Source organism: Penicillium digitatum, chromosome 1 (genome assembly GCF_016767815.1).
Source record: "Penicillium digitatum chromosome 1, complete sequence".
Lineage (NCBI taxonomy): Eukaryota > Fungi > Ascomycota > Eurotiomycetes > Eurotiales > Aspergillaceae > Penicillium > Penicillium digitatum.
Genome location: NC_089384.1, coordinates 1272494 through 1288719, shown reverse-complemented (window position 1 = coordinate 1288719; position 16226 = coordinate 1272494). Strand labels below are relative to the sequence as shown.

Here is a 16226-nt window from a genome sequence, read left to right as displayed (position 1 = left end):
GGAAAGCCCCACCCGCTAGGGAAAATCCGGTACGTGTAGGTGCATATGTACTCCTGTATGTGAAGTCAAAAAAACGCCCAATTTTTGTCAAGGAGTACAGAGTCAATACAAATGTCAGGTCGTTTGTCCAAGTTGGAACTAGTGATTTTGAGGTAAGTAATATGATGATAGGCCCGATTGTTTTAATTAGGGGGTAGTTTAAGATATAATAATAGTACTAAGTACGGAGTAGTGAATGGGGTTTACAGAACTGCGCCGAGCCAGTTTGGCTGGTCTAACTACAGTCAGACATGGACCCTTGAGAAACGCTGAATCTAATTGAATGCATTAAGCATCTTTGTATTTTTTGATCTATCCAACATAGTGTTATAGTGTTGTGGTCCTATTATGTTGAAAATTAAATTGGCAGAATCCAAGCCAATGGGGCTATAAGAGAGACATGGAGTAGGGAGTACGGAGTAGAGGTTAGACAATTAAAGTAGTAGCCCTACCTGTCACCCCTTTTTCCACCAGATATTATCCCAGTAATATGTGTTCTTTTTCTTTCATCCCTGTTTAACCTGTATAGCTTATAACTTCCATATCTGCAGATCTGTCTGTCAACACATTTTCGGCCCCCTTCCCCGCAGAGCCCTTTTTTTTTTCAGCCTTCCAGACACTTCGAGACTTTCTTCTATTCTTCTCTTCTTCTCTTTTTTTTTAAATTTTTTTTTTTCTTCTCAACCTTTCTTGTCTCCTTGAAAGTACCACCCTTTCTGCGCAATGACAGAAGTGTTGATGATTGGTTGATCTCCCACGTTCTTTCGGCACGAGCATAAACGGTCCATCGCGTCCGAATTCCACCCCTCACGATCCCGTCGCATCCACCATCGATTTTGTGCTATATATATACCCACACCCCCCTCCGATATGAGTCGTCTTGCCGACCCTCCTTCTACTAGGATTTCATTTGCCGGGGTACCAGACGCCCCGGGCAGGACACGAAACATTCCTGTACTTTCGTCGTCTGGTCAGCATTCGATGGATATCACCCCTCCGCCCACGGGCGCGCATGGCACCGACGACCGAATGACCGGAATCACCAATGGTGCTGAAGCTGGAAACAATCATTTGAATGCTCCCAATCTGGCTATTGGCGCTGCGGCCGCAGCTCAACAGCCAAAAGTCGTTCAGACTGCTTTTATTCACAAGCTCTACAAGTATGTTATTCTGGGTTTCGTCTTCTATCTCCATGAGCTTACGATTTTTCTTTGGGAAACAGTATGCTAGAAGACCCCAGCATCCAACATCTCATCTCTTGGTCCGGCACCAACGATAGCTTCGTCATGTCGCCAACGTCGGAATTTTCCAAAGTCTTAGCGTGGGTGCTATCTTCTCTGCCAATGAACTCGTTCCTGACCCTCGCAGATCGTACTTCAAGCACACCAACATCTCCTCGTTTGTCCGGCAGCTGAATATGTATGGGTTTCACAAAGGTGGGTGTTTCGCATGCTAGCTTTGATTGGGCGATTTCTGACCATTCTTGACTCTGCTAGTGAGCGACGTCTTTCACACCGGGTCCCCAGATTCTGCGCTCTGGGAATTTAAACATGGCAATGGGAACTTCAAAAGAGGCGATCTAGCCGGTCTACGAGAGATCAAGCGCCGTGCTTCGAGGCACGCTTTGATCCACCGCGATTCATTCCCTAGCCATAAGGCTGCTTCGCAGCCTGGAACACCTGCCGAGCCTGTAGCTGATGCGACCGAAGCTAGAATCTTAACCTTGGAGGCCAACTACTACGAACTGCATGCTCGTATGGCTCGGGCAGAAGAAGGCAATATAACACTGAACTCGAGATGTCATGCTATGACCGACAGCCTGACAAAATGCTACCAAGTATGTCCGCCGTCTATGTTAGTGCAGGGTGCATTGATGCTAACCTGATCTTAGTGGACGCATTCTATCTCACGGTTTCTTCAAGCTATTGTGCCCGATAGAGAAAGTCCTTTACATCGCGATGGTATGTCAATATTGCCGCAACCCTCATGGTGACACGCACTGACACCTCCCAGTCTCGAGCATGCAAAGAGAAGTTGAGAAACATGTTGAAATCATGCGCGCTATTGAAACCTCGCACGAAACTCTCATGCCTCCCCGGCAACAGTACTTCGCCAGCATCACCGAAGCCGGTCCACCTTTGTCCCCGCGCCAAATGCCCCAGGACGATGCCCGTCGACAGTCCATGATGGACCATACACCTAGACCCACCAACATGATCCGGCCGCCCGTTCCTCCCCATCTCTCAGTATCCCCTCGTCGCTACGGCTCGATTGGCGGCGCCAATTCTGCCTCGGCGTACGCTCGCCCACAGCCTCCTGTTGCGCCGCCCCCACAGCAACCGATGCCCCATCCTCTCTCTGTATCAACATCCCCAGGGCCTAACTTGGCCCGCCGTCACACGTCTGCGGACATCCGACAGCACGGCTGGTCCCCATCAGCTGGCTCCCCCTACCCCCCTGGTAACCCTCCAAACGGCCCTTGGCCTTCATCACCAGGGCACCCAACACCGGTCTCTAGTGATCAGCAAGTCCGTGATGTCCTCGCCCAATACGAAATGGGTGCTCCCCGCCGCCTTCAAGAACAATCTCGCCATGCCACTCCACCCACCGCCGAACCTTCACCGTCCATGCTCGGTGTTGACAACGGCTGGACCCTTGGATCGAAATTCCCCCATGGCTCTTCACTGCCCGAAACCCGTCGCTCGAGCATGGCAAGCAATGTGCATTCATTGCTCAATCCTGCCGATACTGCTGAAAGACCCGACGAGGATCAGCAGGTGATGGTAGAGGACCGTAAGCGAAAGCGGTTGGAATAAACGCCGAACACTGGAAGATTCCCAACATTCACCTTCCACTAATGGTGGCACTACGTTCTCCTTCTCTCATCAACCCCCTATACCACCGACAAGCCATGTCACTTCCCTCTTCTTCCCCAGCTCTTTTGACCTGCACATGTACCATTGATCAGCGCAGAGGGCACTCGTCTCCAGATACCTGAAGAATGTCCGCAGCTCTGATCTCAATTTTTTAATTGCCCCTGTAGATGCCCCTATGCCTCATTTCTCTTCCTTCATCTTCACTATTTTTTTGGATATTTAACTCTGGCGAAGGCACGCCAATCCCGGTGCTTGGCTCATGGCTTTCCGGGTTCCCATACTTCGTCTTCGTTCACACACAGCATATCATATATACCCTTGGGTTGGGCGGAGCAAAAAAAAAAACATTGGATCTTGTGGCACCTAGAGCAAGAGACTGGAATTGAATTGTATATTAAGTTTGCAGTTTGATCATATCAATTGGAATGACGTTTTTTCTCTGCAGGCTGTTTGATCCGGGTATCGTGCTGGGGTGGTAGATGGCATAGTATGGCATTTGGCCGAGTCGCCACTCGAGGATGCATGCGGTCTTGCGCTTAGCCAAGGGACCCTGCGCTATAGTTTCCGCCGCTGGTAGCTTGAAGGCCCCGGCAGGCCATCCCGCTGTGGCGGCATGGGTTCAACCCCCCAAGCACCTGAATCAATGGCCCGATCGCCGTGTCCGGCGTACCCAGAGCGACCAAGCTCGAAGCCTAATCCATACAAGAGAACCCAGAGCTAGTGAAAGCTCGCGCAACGCTCGTGTGCGTGGGAACATAGAATGGAACACATCAACCGCAAATCTTCATCTCTTCTTTCTCTTCTTCGCACGCTCAGCCAAAAGCTCATCAAGATAACTCGTCGCCTTCTTTCTGCCCTTTGAGCGCGCAGGAGCCGGCGCACCCCCACCCTCCCCACCACAGTTGTCTCCGGTCTCAGCAGCCGCAGCCGCAGCCGCAGGATGCACTCCGCGACCCGCCCCAGCTCCACCCTTCCTCTTATTCTTCTGTCTAGCAAGCATAGCGGACCGACCATCCTCTTCGTCATATTCGTCCTCAGCCTCAGCTTTCGCCACAGTAGCCGAAGCAGACGCAGCCGCAGCCGTAGAAGCAGCCGCCGCGGCCTTCTGCTCGGCTGCGGCCTTCATAACGCGATCGTAGTTCTTGCCGAGAAGTTGTTTGCGCAATTTGTCATTAGAGTCCAGCTCTGTACGATTCCAGCTTCCGTCTGCTGCTTTCTGGGGGAGGGGGGCTCCGACGCCGAGACTGTGATTAAAGGAATGTGGTTAGTTGATGCGCTTGTAGGGTGTATTTTTATGGAACTGGGGGATGGTGGTAAGAGATATGCCCGTGTTGTAGATTCAAAAAGAAAGGGAAGGTTGGAGCAACACTTACGTCTCTGGCACTGCGGTGAAGATTTCATCTTCTTCTCGTTGGAGCTCTTCGTCAGTCTTGGGGTTTGCTAGCTCTTCTGTTGTTTGTTGCGGTAGCCATGATGCTACGAGCCGTTGGCTGCGGGATAGGGCAACATTGGCCCGATTGAGAATTACGTCGGACTCGCTTTTAGAGAGCGACATTTTTGGTTTCTTTGTGCTCAATGTTGAATTGTTGGCGGATTAGGGTCGGCCTTGGGCGGTTGGGATCTGCGATGCCTTTTTTTTTTTTTGCCGATTTCGCGGAGGCGGTCAGCGGCGATCTATATATCGACCTGAAGGAGATGTGGAGTGGCTAATGTTTGAAGAAGTTGAACTTATCAAGAGAAGTCTCAGTAGGAACTGATATAGACCGAAATGGACGAATTCAAATTTGCTTGAATTACTGCTATCTATACACTGATTTTCGTGGATGTTCAAAGTTCAGATGAAGTAAATTGCACATGGACACAATTGATCGAAACAAGCAGGGAAGGAACAACGTCGATTTGAGTGTTCAAAGAGCATGAGATTAATGAAAGACACCATTTATAAGGAGCTAGACTGCAGAAGCACAAATACATCTATCACATCGAAATGTTCGGGGAATTCTTTCGCTAACATAGCTTTGTTTGATCTCAAACCTACAACAAGTTCAAACTTATCCTTCTTGTGTCTCCCTCTTTTTGTGCATTTCCATAAAAAAAGGATCTAAACTGTATCCAATCCGATATCAAGTTTCAACGCCGCGCGCGGGTCTTCCATTCACACAATTCCGAAAGAATCCTCTCAATGCTGTCATTAGAGATGAACTCTCGGCTTCAGTTTAATCATCAGCTTTGGCTTAATCCATATAAAGTAATCCTGTTGATCCATCCAGTCTTGTTCAGGCTTATCTAGCTCCATATCGAAATTGAAGATCATGCGAGCGAGAATCAGACGCATTTCGACGTATGCCAGACTAGAAAAATAGACGTGAGCAAACAGCGAGTACAGACGACAAGTTGAGAACCTACTTGCGTCCGATACAGTTCCTGGGGCCGAAACTAAACGGTTGCATTGCAGTTTTACTGTCATTTGCAAAGCGAGGGTCATCTAAATGACGCTCTGGGATGAACTGCTCGGCGTCGGTGAAATTGGCAGGGAAGTGACTGGCAGCTAAATGAGAGATGGAAACAATGCTCTATCAAAAGTGTAAGCGGTGCTGTATGACTTTGCAAGCAACTTGATTCTGTACTTGCCCCTCCTGGTACCCAATTTCCAGCAATCATATCACCTTGAGCATCGACAATGCGAGGTAATCCAGCTGGAATGGGAGGATAAATGCGAAGAGTCTCAGTGAGAACTGCCAAACAATACTTCAGTTTATTACAGGATTCAAAGGTGATCTCTCCCTCCCTTGTAAACCTTGATCTTATCTCATCTTGGAGCTTTGCTAGCACGCGTGGGTTTCTCAGTAGCAGATAAGTCGCCCCAGAGAGCAAAGTTGAAGTCGTTTCAGAGCCGGCGATGATCAACGAACTAGCATTGGAGACCATTTCTGGGAAGCTGAGTTCTCTCTCGGTGTGTTGATGCTTCAAGATATTGCTAAAGAAATCAGGTCTTTCGTTTGATTTTGCCAACCGACCCCGGACCTTTTCCTCAGTAAGGGCTTTGTGTACAATACTCTGTGAGATGATCTGCTTAGGAGTGATGTATGGGATGATGTATTTCGATCCAGGGAAGCGCAGAGCCACATTTGAGTAGGCACTATACTTAACCGTGCTTACAATGAGAGATACCCATTGATGATACTTTGAATTCTTGAGGCAGTCAAATGACTCCCCAAAAGCTAGGTCTCCGATAATATCGAAGGTTGTGAAGTTATACCAGGTTTCGAGGCTCACGGTCCCTATGCCACCCTTGATATTCTCATGTAGGCGCTGCATCAAAAGATCAACGTAGCCCTTGATTATAGGTTCCTGACCACGAAGTGAGCTATCAGAGAATGCGTGCGACAACAAACGTCGAAAGCGGGAATGGTCGGCATCATTAGCTTCGATGATGCCGGGATCTCCTCCTACGGGTGGTAAATAAAATCGGATATCTTTAGGCTTCTGGCCATGACCGACACGTGTGCCATAGATTGCCTTCCAGGCCTCACCGTCTATAAAAGAAAGCTCATCGGGCGCAATGCGAACTACTTTGCCGTACTGCCGATGCAATGCTTTCGTCTTTTGTGAGAGTTCACCAGCCAGGGCCATGCGGAAATAAGGCAGACGCGTGGCTGCCATGGATTTTGGACCAGGATATTTGGCCAGAGGGTGAAAGTAGACATTATAGACCAGGAGACTGATGGCGTAAAGTGGGATCTAATTGGAAGAATGTCCTTGGTAAGTCGAACTTGATAAACAGTCCAATAGAGCAGGGTGCACTCACCAATGTCAAGCTCAGCTTCAACAAAGTGAGAGCTATATTTGGGAAGTCTTGCATTCTTGGAAGCGCGGAAAGAGTAGGAGCAACCGTCATGATGTGGGCCGTCAAGTGTAAGATCTGAATATGTTCAGTTTCAACTTACTACACGGCATTTAGAGGATATTTATACTCCTTCTTGGTACCCCTCTTACTCTTATTTGGATTGCACAACAGGATAATGCCTCGAAATCTGTTCATTGTGCTTGAGACCCCGCACTCTGCATGGCGTTTTCCGGTTTTACAAAGTAGTGGGCACATGTGCATGGCCTCGCAGTATGGTCTGGATATAAAAACTAATTTTGAGAGACTTTGAATTTTGATGTAAGAAGCTTCCCCCCCCCCCTCTTTAGAGAGATTTTGACTCCCTATCCCCCTGGATACTTATGAGATATCTTTCAGACAATTGTAACAAGTACCCAGCGTAGGAGGGTCTAATGTTCGATACGTCCGTCATTGGATGAGCTAGCGTTCAAGGCTAATGTATGGAGGGTGGTACAAATGTACGTTGTACGAAGCACTTGCAGAATCTATGGCTAATTCTTTCATGCAGAGAGAGATCAAAACCTGCACAGGAAAAGTAGTAGCCTTCCCTGATTTTAGGAAATGGAACAAAAGCACCATAGCTTTATCCACTTGGCCCTTAGAAGAGGCACAGCCTACAATCTCCATCTTGATTTTTTTTTTTTAAGATAGCAAGCTGGGCCAATCAATACCAATTTGATTACTATTGTGATATTTACAAATACAGTTACATGTGTTGTATATGCCTTCTCCATCTACGTGTGTATCCTCTGTGTCCACGTCACCCTACGAGAGAAAGTCCTACGACAACGGGGGTTTACCCGTAACCTATCAAATAAATTAAAATCACTTTCAACTTTCTATTTCTACACCAGTAACAAAGTAAATAGGTTCAATGTGTTGTTGATAGATTAGTGGCCAAAGAATTCAACGTTATAAAAACTTAGTGTAGTAGTCCTTTGCTTTGCGCGTGGTCAGTAAACTCCTAGGTGTTGAGCGGATAAAGTCATGAATTACACCTTAATGAAGTGCATTCGAGATGCTCCGTATGATAGGTCACTTTCTTAAATACACCTAGTCTGTCTCGCTCTTTCTCCTTCTACCAGTTCGGGGTAGACTTTTTGACCTTTTAACCCTTTAACAGCCATCATCAAAGCTTGATAGGGCTAAGATCGGGTAAATAGGCTAATCATCGATATGCACCCTACGGAGTACATCTTTTTGTACCCCTCTCCTTAAAAACTCGCGGTATGTATACGTGCGCAGTGGTTTTTAAAAATAGTACCGGTGTTTAATTCAGTAGGACGCCTCCTTTAAGAGGATAAAGGTATAAGTTTGCCGTGCATCTGTTCCTCTCGCCGTGTCTCTCCCGTTCTATAACCACCAGCTTCGTGTACCCCAGTAATCTAGAGTCTAATTTGTAAGATTTACGAAATTTCTCTTTTTGTGGAACCTGATCTTTACAAATTCACATCGGTAAATGCCGGATCATAATCTCCACGCCTATTCCGTGCTAGAAATCGATGGACCAAATCCAGTCAGAAAAGCCGTTTTATGCGGAGTGGAGCAGCTTCATTTCGAGTGCAGAAACACCCTACTATGATGTTCCGGGGGGGGAGATGCAGGCACTTGTGCCTGTTCCCACTATGGAAATCGATGGCTCACGATAACGAAAGAAGTCCAAGGTAGGCGTGCGCATGGCACAGAGTAGCGAAGTTGCGAGGTAACAGAGTAGCCTCGGCGCTCAAGGCCAAAAAGGGAAGGGCAAAAGAAAGATGTGATCAAAAAGGCAGCTGTGTAGCGGAATTGACGGCTCGAGTACCGACATCGCACCTGGGTGCGGACTCGAGCGAGGATGATCGAAACAAAACCAAGACCGCAAAGTATCAATTATCACTGAGGAGTCATATAAGGATTGCACTGATTACATCGTGCATATGAAGAGAGTTTCGAACGGTCTCTTCTGGAACAAGGTATAAAATGTCATGGCATCATTTGAAGGTCTTGTGTACAGTTTAATCTATTTCTATGCCACATAAAGTCCGATGGCTCTAGACACAGGTCCCCCAATTTGTTCCAATGTAGTATAACGCAGGGTATCAAGAGATCAAGAAAAAAATCTGCCCAAAGAGCTCACAATGTAGCCTCCTTTTGATGTTTTATCCGCAGCCTTTTCTCCGTTTTCATGAACTCCCGGATCCCAACAGGGACATTAGCAAACAGTTCATTATCTTCATTCGGCGGTGTCCAACTTGCTTCGCTGCCACCGCCGTCATCATCCATGCTTCCACTGGCTGAGCGGACTTCCGCTCGAGGCGCCGAGCGCATGTCCTTCGTTCCTTTCTCAGGCCCACCTTTAGCTTTGGCTGTTGCAATCCTGGATGCCCAGTCTTCCATCTCATCTCGGAAGTCATCCCAGACACAATGTACACAACCACTCATGCAGCAGTTGTCTGGCTCCTCGGGTTGAGGAGGAATGGGGACTCCGTTTATAGTTTTCCACCTTGACAACGGAGGAGCTTCACCAGGATTGTAGCGCGAGGATCGGCCTGGACCGGCGAGACGGGTGCCGAATACGATCGCCATCTTTTCTTGGGGCGATTGAGGTGCGACGGTAGATGCGGGCGTCGGGCGCGATGTCGATGCACCACCACCGCCATCATATGGAGAGCTCGATTTCAATATCAATGAATAGTATCCTGACAAAGGGTGGACTTGAGTGAAGTCCGAAGTTTCCTCCAGGGAAGCCGGTGTATTATATGCATCGGGTTGGTCGGGTGGCCGGTGTCCGTTTATGCGCCGGGGTGTCGGAACCAGCACATATTGTCGATATGAAGCAAATGGGGGAAATTTTCTGCTAGCCAAAGAGCAAATATAAGATAAAGACCGCCGCAGCGAGTGCCTTGTACCCACAGAGAGACACTCCATAATGTGAGTTGGAGAAAGGCTAGATTAGATGGTTATGCATTGACGAGAGGAGATCAAGTCATGGTTCAAACACTGCAAACACTACCCAGTTGTTTATATTCCCCCAGTCATCATCTGCGCGCCGGGCCAAACGAGCACCCACGCGATAATGGATTCCCCAGCAAAAAAAAGGAAAACCAGCGAAACTATGGGCATTTCTGCGGTGTCAGAGATTCCTCAAAATGACTCCCATCGGCCGAGACGACCCTCCTTCCAGTCTCCAACGAGGGCCTCGAGGGCCAGTCTCGCACGATCACATCCCGATCTATTAGAGCGCGCAATCAGCAGATCTCCTGCCCAAAGACCATCTATTAAATACAGCGGGAAACAAGATTCACAACAATTTGGATTACGCGATCGCAAAGCGCTCCGACCCTCGCTTAATGCCTCCGCAAGCCCCCTCACTCGACCCCGAGGCTCTGAAGCGCCCGAAAGTTCCCCCAACAGACGCTCAAGTGGCGTTCAAGCGTTCTCGAAACCCCCACGCAGGATTTCAAGGAGAATTTTCTCTGGAGATTTGATGTTTGGGTCCCCAATGCCACAGCCAAAAACCCCCGAATCGAATACCCCCGAGCGTCAATTGGCATTGGAATTAGGCAGCGCGACAAGAGAAGCAGAAATAGATATGGGCCCGGAATCTAGTTTCATGGATGAAGATATCCTCGAACCTGACCTTCCTCCGACGCCAACACAACTAGGCCTGGAAAAGGCCCCGGATCGACCCAGAGGGATGTTAAGTAGTAGCCCTAGCAGGCGACAGGAGAAACGAGCGAAACGGCGAATCGCCAATTCATTGCATGAAAGCCCACTTAAGGCAGTAAATTTTCAATCTTCTCCTCTGGAGGACTCGGAGATGGCTGCAAACCTGGGTGGAGTTTCAGCGGCTGTTCGCGAGAAACGCAATTCACGCGAGAAAAGCGCAGCGGATTTGCGACAGCTGAGAATTGAAGTTGAAGAACTGGAAACATGGGCAAAGAAAATCGAGTCCAATCCTGACTTGGAAGGTGACATCAGAGGACTCGACAAATTCCTGTGAGTTCTGCAAGTAACTGTGGCTTGAACACTGCTGACAATCTCTAGGTCTTTACTCACATCGGAAGAGGCGAATCTCGCAAGTCTTCCAGTGCCCCGAACAGCGCCTCAATCAATTTCATCCCTCCTCGCCACTTTGCTCCCGTTCTCCGCCAATACCCCTCGCCTAAAACGTGAACTACCATCGCTACCAACAAACCCATTTGCCCTGCAAGAAGCTTCTCAATCACTGCCGTACCTGACAGCTTTTGCACCCTTGAGCCTCAAAACCCGCACAACACGATCGTCACGTGGGGAGGAGCTATCAGAAACACACACTTTGACATTTTCTCCCCCACCTCCATTCCCAGCAAGCTTATACAATGTGACGGTTGTCTATGAGACAAACCCCGAGACCCAGTCTTTGACTTCCGTGTCAGTATCCACTGGCAGCGACAGCAAGAAAAGAAAAGCCCCCGAAGCCCTCCGCCGATGGATTGATACCCGCTTAGAGAACCCTCTCTTGAAACTAGACGCGGCAACTCTATGCTGGGGCATCAACCGGTACTGGGAATCTGCAATAACCCGCGCTCGTTTGTGGGCACATATTGACCACAAGTACGGCCCTCGAGCCTCGCAGGGCAGAAAGGATGCTGCCTTGCAAAGCAAGAACGGTGTTATCACACTTTCTGAACTGCGACGATTGGTCCCACATTTTGATCGGAGTGCTATGGTGATCAAACCTAAGTCGTCTAACTCCAGTCCCCGAGTACTTTTGTCCAATGCCTTGGTGTTGGATGAGTGGACCGGAGAGCCTCAGCTGCGGCCTGAGATCAGCGTGTCGATCCATGGGGTAGATAAGAAAATTGACCAGGAGGCGAAGAAGCTTTTCCATGCTTTGCTACGTGAGGATGGTGTTTTCGTCGCGCGAGGTGTGGAGGGTAGTATCCATGTTGATGCGGTGATAAGGGCGACTGAGGGTGCTCTTGGTGCTTTGTTCGGTGGTCTTTAATTTTTTGAGCATTCCGGTGCGATAGTCAGCGTTAGGCGGTGGGGGGTTGTTATTTAGCGTAGTTTTCTGAAGATACCCGAGCAGAGCTCACTGCAAGTTTAAATGTATTGCTTTAAAGTGTGACTCATGAAACAACCAATTTCCCATCTTCATAAACGAGCTGGGTATCAGACACGCAGTCACAGTCACTGCGTTGTGATAATATGTTCATAAATTGAATTCATGCAAAGACATCCTGTTATTCCCATCTGAGTAGACCTTGAAGATTGACAAGTATCCATAGCCAAGCTACAAAGTGCATAATGAAATGAACTACAAAAGGATTTCGATGTTGTCCTCGCCGGAAGCCCAAGATCCAAGACCTGGACTACCACATTGACAGCCATAGAGGTATGAGACGTACAGGCATAAAAGCCAACATTGAGAAAATTGGGCGGTTTTGAATTTCGAGAGATCTTCCGAGTTCTTTCTTTTAGAGACAAAAAGGAGTAAAGTTTGGGAGGGAGAGAGGGAATCAAGGAAGAGGCGCAACGCCATGCCACAGTACACTAATCCCCGATTCGAAAACCGACCCGATCATCATCATCAGCACGAGAAGGGAATTAACACATTTATTTCTTGGCAGCGACCTCATCATCAGCCTTGGTCTTGGCACGCTTCTCGCGGATACCCTTGTAGCGGGCCTCAGCGCGGGCGTCACGGAGACGACGGTAGGCAGCCTCCTCACCCTTGGGGAGCGAGTCGCGCTTGACCTCAGTAACGGCCTCGGCGGCAGTGGGGTTGGTGATGGGGAAGGTGGCCTCAACACGGGTGACGATACCGTCACGCTTGCCCTCAGCGACGGTAGCCTTGACGGACTTGACTTCCTCAGCGGAGGAGTCGAGCTTCTTGAACTGACCGCTCTTGCGGGGGAAGAGGATCAGGCGGGCCTTGTAGTCCTGGAGACGGGCGACGTTGGCAACCAGGGACTCCTTAGAGTAGTTGGTGCGGCGGTGGTCAACGGAGATACCAACGGTGGGAGCAAGCTTCTTGGGGATACCAGCTTCCTACAAAGCGCAAAAAAAATGTTCGAGTCAGCAAGTTGTTTCCTTATAACCTCCATTTTCGATGCGGCTCAATTTACCTTCAGCTCAGCGAGGGTGAAACCACGACCGGCACGGACACGGCGGTTGTACTTGATGGTGGGGCATCGGACAACGGGACGCAGCTTGTCGACCGGACGGGGAGCAACGGCAGCCGCCTTAGCGATGCGGGCCTCACGACGACGGTGCTTCCGGCCGGGCTGTGCGATTCATGTTAGTCGGCCAAATTCACATCCTGCAGAGAAAATTTTTCCTTGATTTCAAGTCGCTTGCGATATCGTGTGGAGGAAAAGAAATCTGGTCAGAGGAATGTTGGATAGTCGTACCTGGTCGAAGTGCACACGGACACGACGCTGCCAGTCCTTGCGGAAGTCTATTCAATAATTAATCACTATTCCTTCAAGTCCGAACTCCTCATTTATTCTGTCGGGTTTGAAGCGATCACATAGATATGCAAAGCGACGGGCCACTCACGGTTCTTCTGAATCTGGTTGTTGTGCTTGATCGCCTATATATCCCACACAAAATCGGTCAGTCAACCATCACTTTCGTTCTTTTCGAGGCGTATTTCGATGCGTCGATTTCTCTCAATCGCACAAGTCGAATCCTTCATCGTATCTTCCAAACAGGGATAGGGAACGCACCATGGTGACAGATGGGGATCGAGCCGGGTGGTGGTCGTCGAGGGTTGCTGGTCAGATCCTCCTTCACGGCAGAAAATGAAGTTCCCATTTTTCGTGTGGCCGCCCGCTGACTGGCACACCGCCTCGCTTAGCGAGCCCTAATCAAGCCAAATTCGGTAATCTGCCAGAGTAATTTTTTTATTTTATTTTATTCTTTCATTTTATGCTCTGCTATGAGATGTTCTATGAAATCATGCCTGATTTTCTTTTGGATGGATTCAATTGGTCCTATTGGGTATATACTTCATGTGTCGCTTTCAAGTTTGTAAATTCGGTACTGGTCTCTGAAGGCTCTACTCCTATTGTACATGGTTCTATCCCAAATTTCCATCTGATACTCATTCCACCTGAAGTCCGCGGGGACTGATTGAAAAGCAATAACCACTCGCCCGTGATTTTCATACCGAAAACTAATTTAGTAACACCACATGTGAAAAGGCCACGGATCAGCTGTCGAGCCTCTTCATATTAAAGAATCCCCCCCCCCCCCCAAAAAAACACCCAAACATCAATAGATAGTTTGAAAACACCACATTTGGCATGTCTTCATTATTCGTGAGATTCCCATTATCGTAACAAGCAAAGCAGCGCTAGGTCATGAATCATATCAAAGTTGGTGGCACTAGTTCTTCGTGGCCACGGGATATGAACTCAGGCGTTGATACTCAGGCCAATACCATTCGGAGCCCTAGACTTCTTCGCAACGGCAACGTTTGCGTCACTGCCTGCCTTGCGCTTGCTAGGGCGAGATCGCTCCACACCTGGTTTCTGCACCTGGCCGAACAACTTTGTCTGAAGCAGTGTGCTGCTCTTGGGGACGGTGGAGCGCATTTGCGGTGGGGAATCCAGAGCCTCTTCCGCCGCCTCGGAGGCCGAGAGGGATACGGTGCTGTCGCTATCATAATGGTCTTCTCCTGGGTACCCAAGGGTAGCGGGGTACTGATTTTTTGAGTGGTTCGGGGTGACGGGAACGGATGTTGCAGAGTGAGTACTATAAGCGTGCGTCTGGTTGGTGAGTTTATCGGCGTAGAGAAGAGCTGCGAGACCGTCTGCGTGTTCACCATGGCAAAGATTGTGTATCTCATTCTGAGTGCCCGGCGATATGCTGCCATAGTTGAAGATCTGGGAAAAGTGCTTGCGATTGTCACCAATACGACGCTTAAGCATGAGGTTCTGCTCCTCAAGGTCCATAGACCGACTGCTAGCTTCATCGATGGCACGCTTCGCCTTTCGGAGTCTTCGGTCTAGAACAGTATTGAGCTCTTCTAATTCTTGCGAGCGCTGAACAGCCGAGAGATAATCAGAGTTCGAAACAGATTGGGACTGCGTTGGCGTGACGGGATCCGCGGGGTGCGAGCGACTGCGGTACTCAGCGCTCTGAAGAATCTCGACTTCGCGCTTGGCAAGCTGATGCTCCACCTCGGCGCGCTTGACGGCTTCATTGCTAGCGAACGAGACCAAGCTGTTCTGCAGTTTGAAGTGCAACGCAGACATGCGTGACTCTCGGGCTACAGTTAAAAGTTCTTTGGCAATAGTACGCAACTGGGTTTCGCTGGCGAGGTCAATTTCCTCCACGGTGGGCAGGTTCTCAGAAGCACCGTAGGCATCGAACAACGACTTGTCCATATCGCTGGAGTTAACCAACGAAGGGCTCAAGGAACGCGAGTGTGAACGAGAACGAAGTGGGGCCCCTGGGATCTGAGATGAGGGTGGAGGGGTCATATCCGACGAGGACAATGGCAGAATAGAGAGTGGCTTCTTATCCGACTCGGATGATGGGCGCTTAGCCATAGCGCTGAGCTCTGGCGACGGGGACAGTGTGGTCCGGTGAGTTGGAGTCGAGGGCACAATCTCTACCGGTGCTCCCACGGAGCTTTGTGAGCTGGAATTTTGAGACATGATAGATGTGTAGTTATTGAGTGATATGGATATAATGTTATATCACTTTGTTATGACCATGAGGGTCTAGCTGTGGGGAAACGGGTCCTCGCACTAATCTCTTATCAGCACCTTTATCATAGAACAGATGATTGAAGAAAAACAAAATGATGCATGTTGTACATACCGGAGACTGAGCGGTCAGGCCTTCGGCTCGGTCGATCGCACAGATGCTCAGGCCAGATATGGTGCCTCAGGAACCAAGTGAGAAAATGGAGGATCGAGGGCGGAGCAAGGGGCATAGGAATTTCAATTTTGAGCTAAGAAGATAATGACTTGGAAAGCCTGGAGAAGGATGGAAGATGGGGGTATAATGGAGTTGAGCGAGACCTTAAGAGAAAGAGGTTACTCCAGTTTGCGTTATTGGGAGGGGCTGGGAGGCTGGGAACAGGGGAGTCTCAAGGTACCCGCTTTGGGTTAGTCAATTTCCCAGCCCCAGTCAATTATCTAAGAATATAAACCAATCAGTGACGAGTAATTGTCACATTAAGCCTATTTAGGCTAGTTTGACGATCACGGGACGCTAAGGGCAAGTCAACACCCGCGACCAGGCAAGCGCTGGGGGGTTGGGCAGGCAACCGATAAGCATCAAGATCTATATATAATGTGTGAAATCAAGGAGATGATTTAATCTCGATACTTTGTCTAGTTGAGCCTTTAGTGGTGTTATGAGAAATTTAGTCTTCTTGCGTAAAAAAAATAAGAAAGCTAAGGCAACTCTTTATGCCTATAAACTTGACAGCAAGTAGTTGT

At 48.9% G+C, this 16226-nt stretch overlaps 7 protein-coding genes across 7 annotated transcripts; 2 read left to right on the top strand and 5 right to left on the bottom strand.

Moving 5' to 3' along the window:
* Positions 1-909: 909 nt before the first annotated feature.
* On the top strand, positions 910-2855 carry Pdw03_2764 (Heat shock factor (HSF)-type, DNA-binding; the record flags this gene model as incomplete). The annotated part of the gene is made up of 6 exons (XM_014682257.2): positions 910-1199; positions 1262-1360; positions 1408-1475; positions 1536-1876; positions 1931-2000; positions 2053-2855. 6 exons carry the CDS (start codon positions 910-912, stop codon positions 2853-2855), a joined length of 1671 nt encoding a protein of 556 aa, XP_014537743.2.
* An 844-nt stretch (positions 2856-3699) lies between these two features.
* On the bottom strand, positions 3700-4470 carry Pdw03_2763 (Cytochrome P450; the record flags this gene model as incomplete). Its single annotated transcript, XM_014682258.1, has 2 exons — positions 3700-4159; positions 4289-4470. 2 exons carry the CDS (start codon positions 4468-4470, stop codon positions 3700-3702), a joined length of 642 nt encoding a protein of 213 aa, XP_014537744.1.
* A 636-nt stretch (positions 4471-5106) lies between these two features.
* On the bottom strand, positions 5107-6813 carry Pdw03_2762 (Cytochrome P450; the record flags this gene model as incomplete). The annotated part of the gene is made up of 4 exons (XM_014682259.2): positions 5107-5266; positions 5322-5488; positions 5559-6656; positions 6724-6813. 4 exons carry the CDS (start codon positions 6811-6813, stop codon positions 5107-5109), a joined length of 1515 nt encoding a protein of 504 aa, XP_014537745.2.
* Positions 6814-8913: 2100 nt separating this feature from the next.
* Positions 8914-9708, bottom strand: Pdw03_2761 (Oxidoreductase-like, N-terminal; the record flags this gene model as incomplete). The annotated part of the gene is made up of 1 exon (XM_014682260.2): positions 8914-9708. The coding sequence occupies one exon, from the start codon at positions 9706-9708 to the stop codon at positions 8914-8916; it is 795 nt and encodes a 264-aa protein (XP_014537746.2).
* A 685-nt stretch (positions 9709-10393) lies between these two features.
* Pdw03_2760 (Structural maintenance of chromosomes protein 1A) lies at positions 10394-11770 on the top strand (the record flags this gene model as incomplete). Its single annotated transcript, XM_014682261.2, has 2 exons — positions 10394-10779; positions 10828-11770. The coding sequence occupies 2 exons, from the start codon at positions 10394-10396 to the stop codon at positions 11768-11770; spliced, it is 1329 nt and encodes a 442-aa protein (XP_014537747.2).
* A 611-nt stretch (positions 11771-12381) lies between these two features.
* On the bottom strand, positions 12382-13499 carry Pdw03_2759 (60S ribosomal protein eL13; the record flags this gene model as incomplete). The annotated part of the gene is made up of 5 exons (XM_014682262.1): positions 12382-12816; positions 12894-13052; positions 13179-13225; positions 13327-13360; positions 13497-13499. 5 exons carry the CDS (start codon positions 13497-13499, stop codon positions 12382-12384), a joined length of 678 nt encoding a protein of 225 aa, XP_014537748.1.
* Positions 13500-14186: 687 nt separating this feature from the next.
* On the bottom strand, positions 14187-15434 carry Pdw03_2758 (ribosomal protein L13e-domain-containing protein; the record flags this gene model as incomplete). Its single annotated transcript, XM_014682263.1, has 1 exon — positions 14187-15434. One exon carries the CDS (start codon positions 15432-15434, stop codon positions 14187-14189), a length of 1248 nt encoding a protein of 415 aa, XP_014537749.1.
* Between the last annotated feature and the right edge of the window lie 792 nt (positions 15435-16226).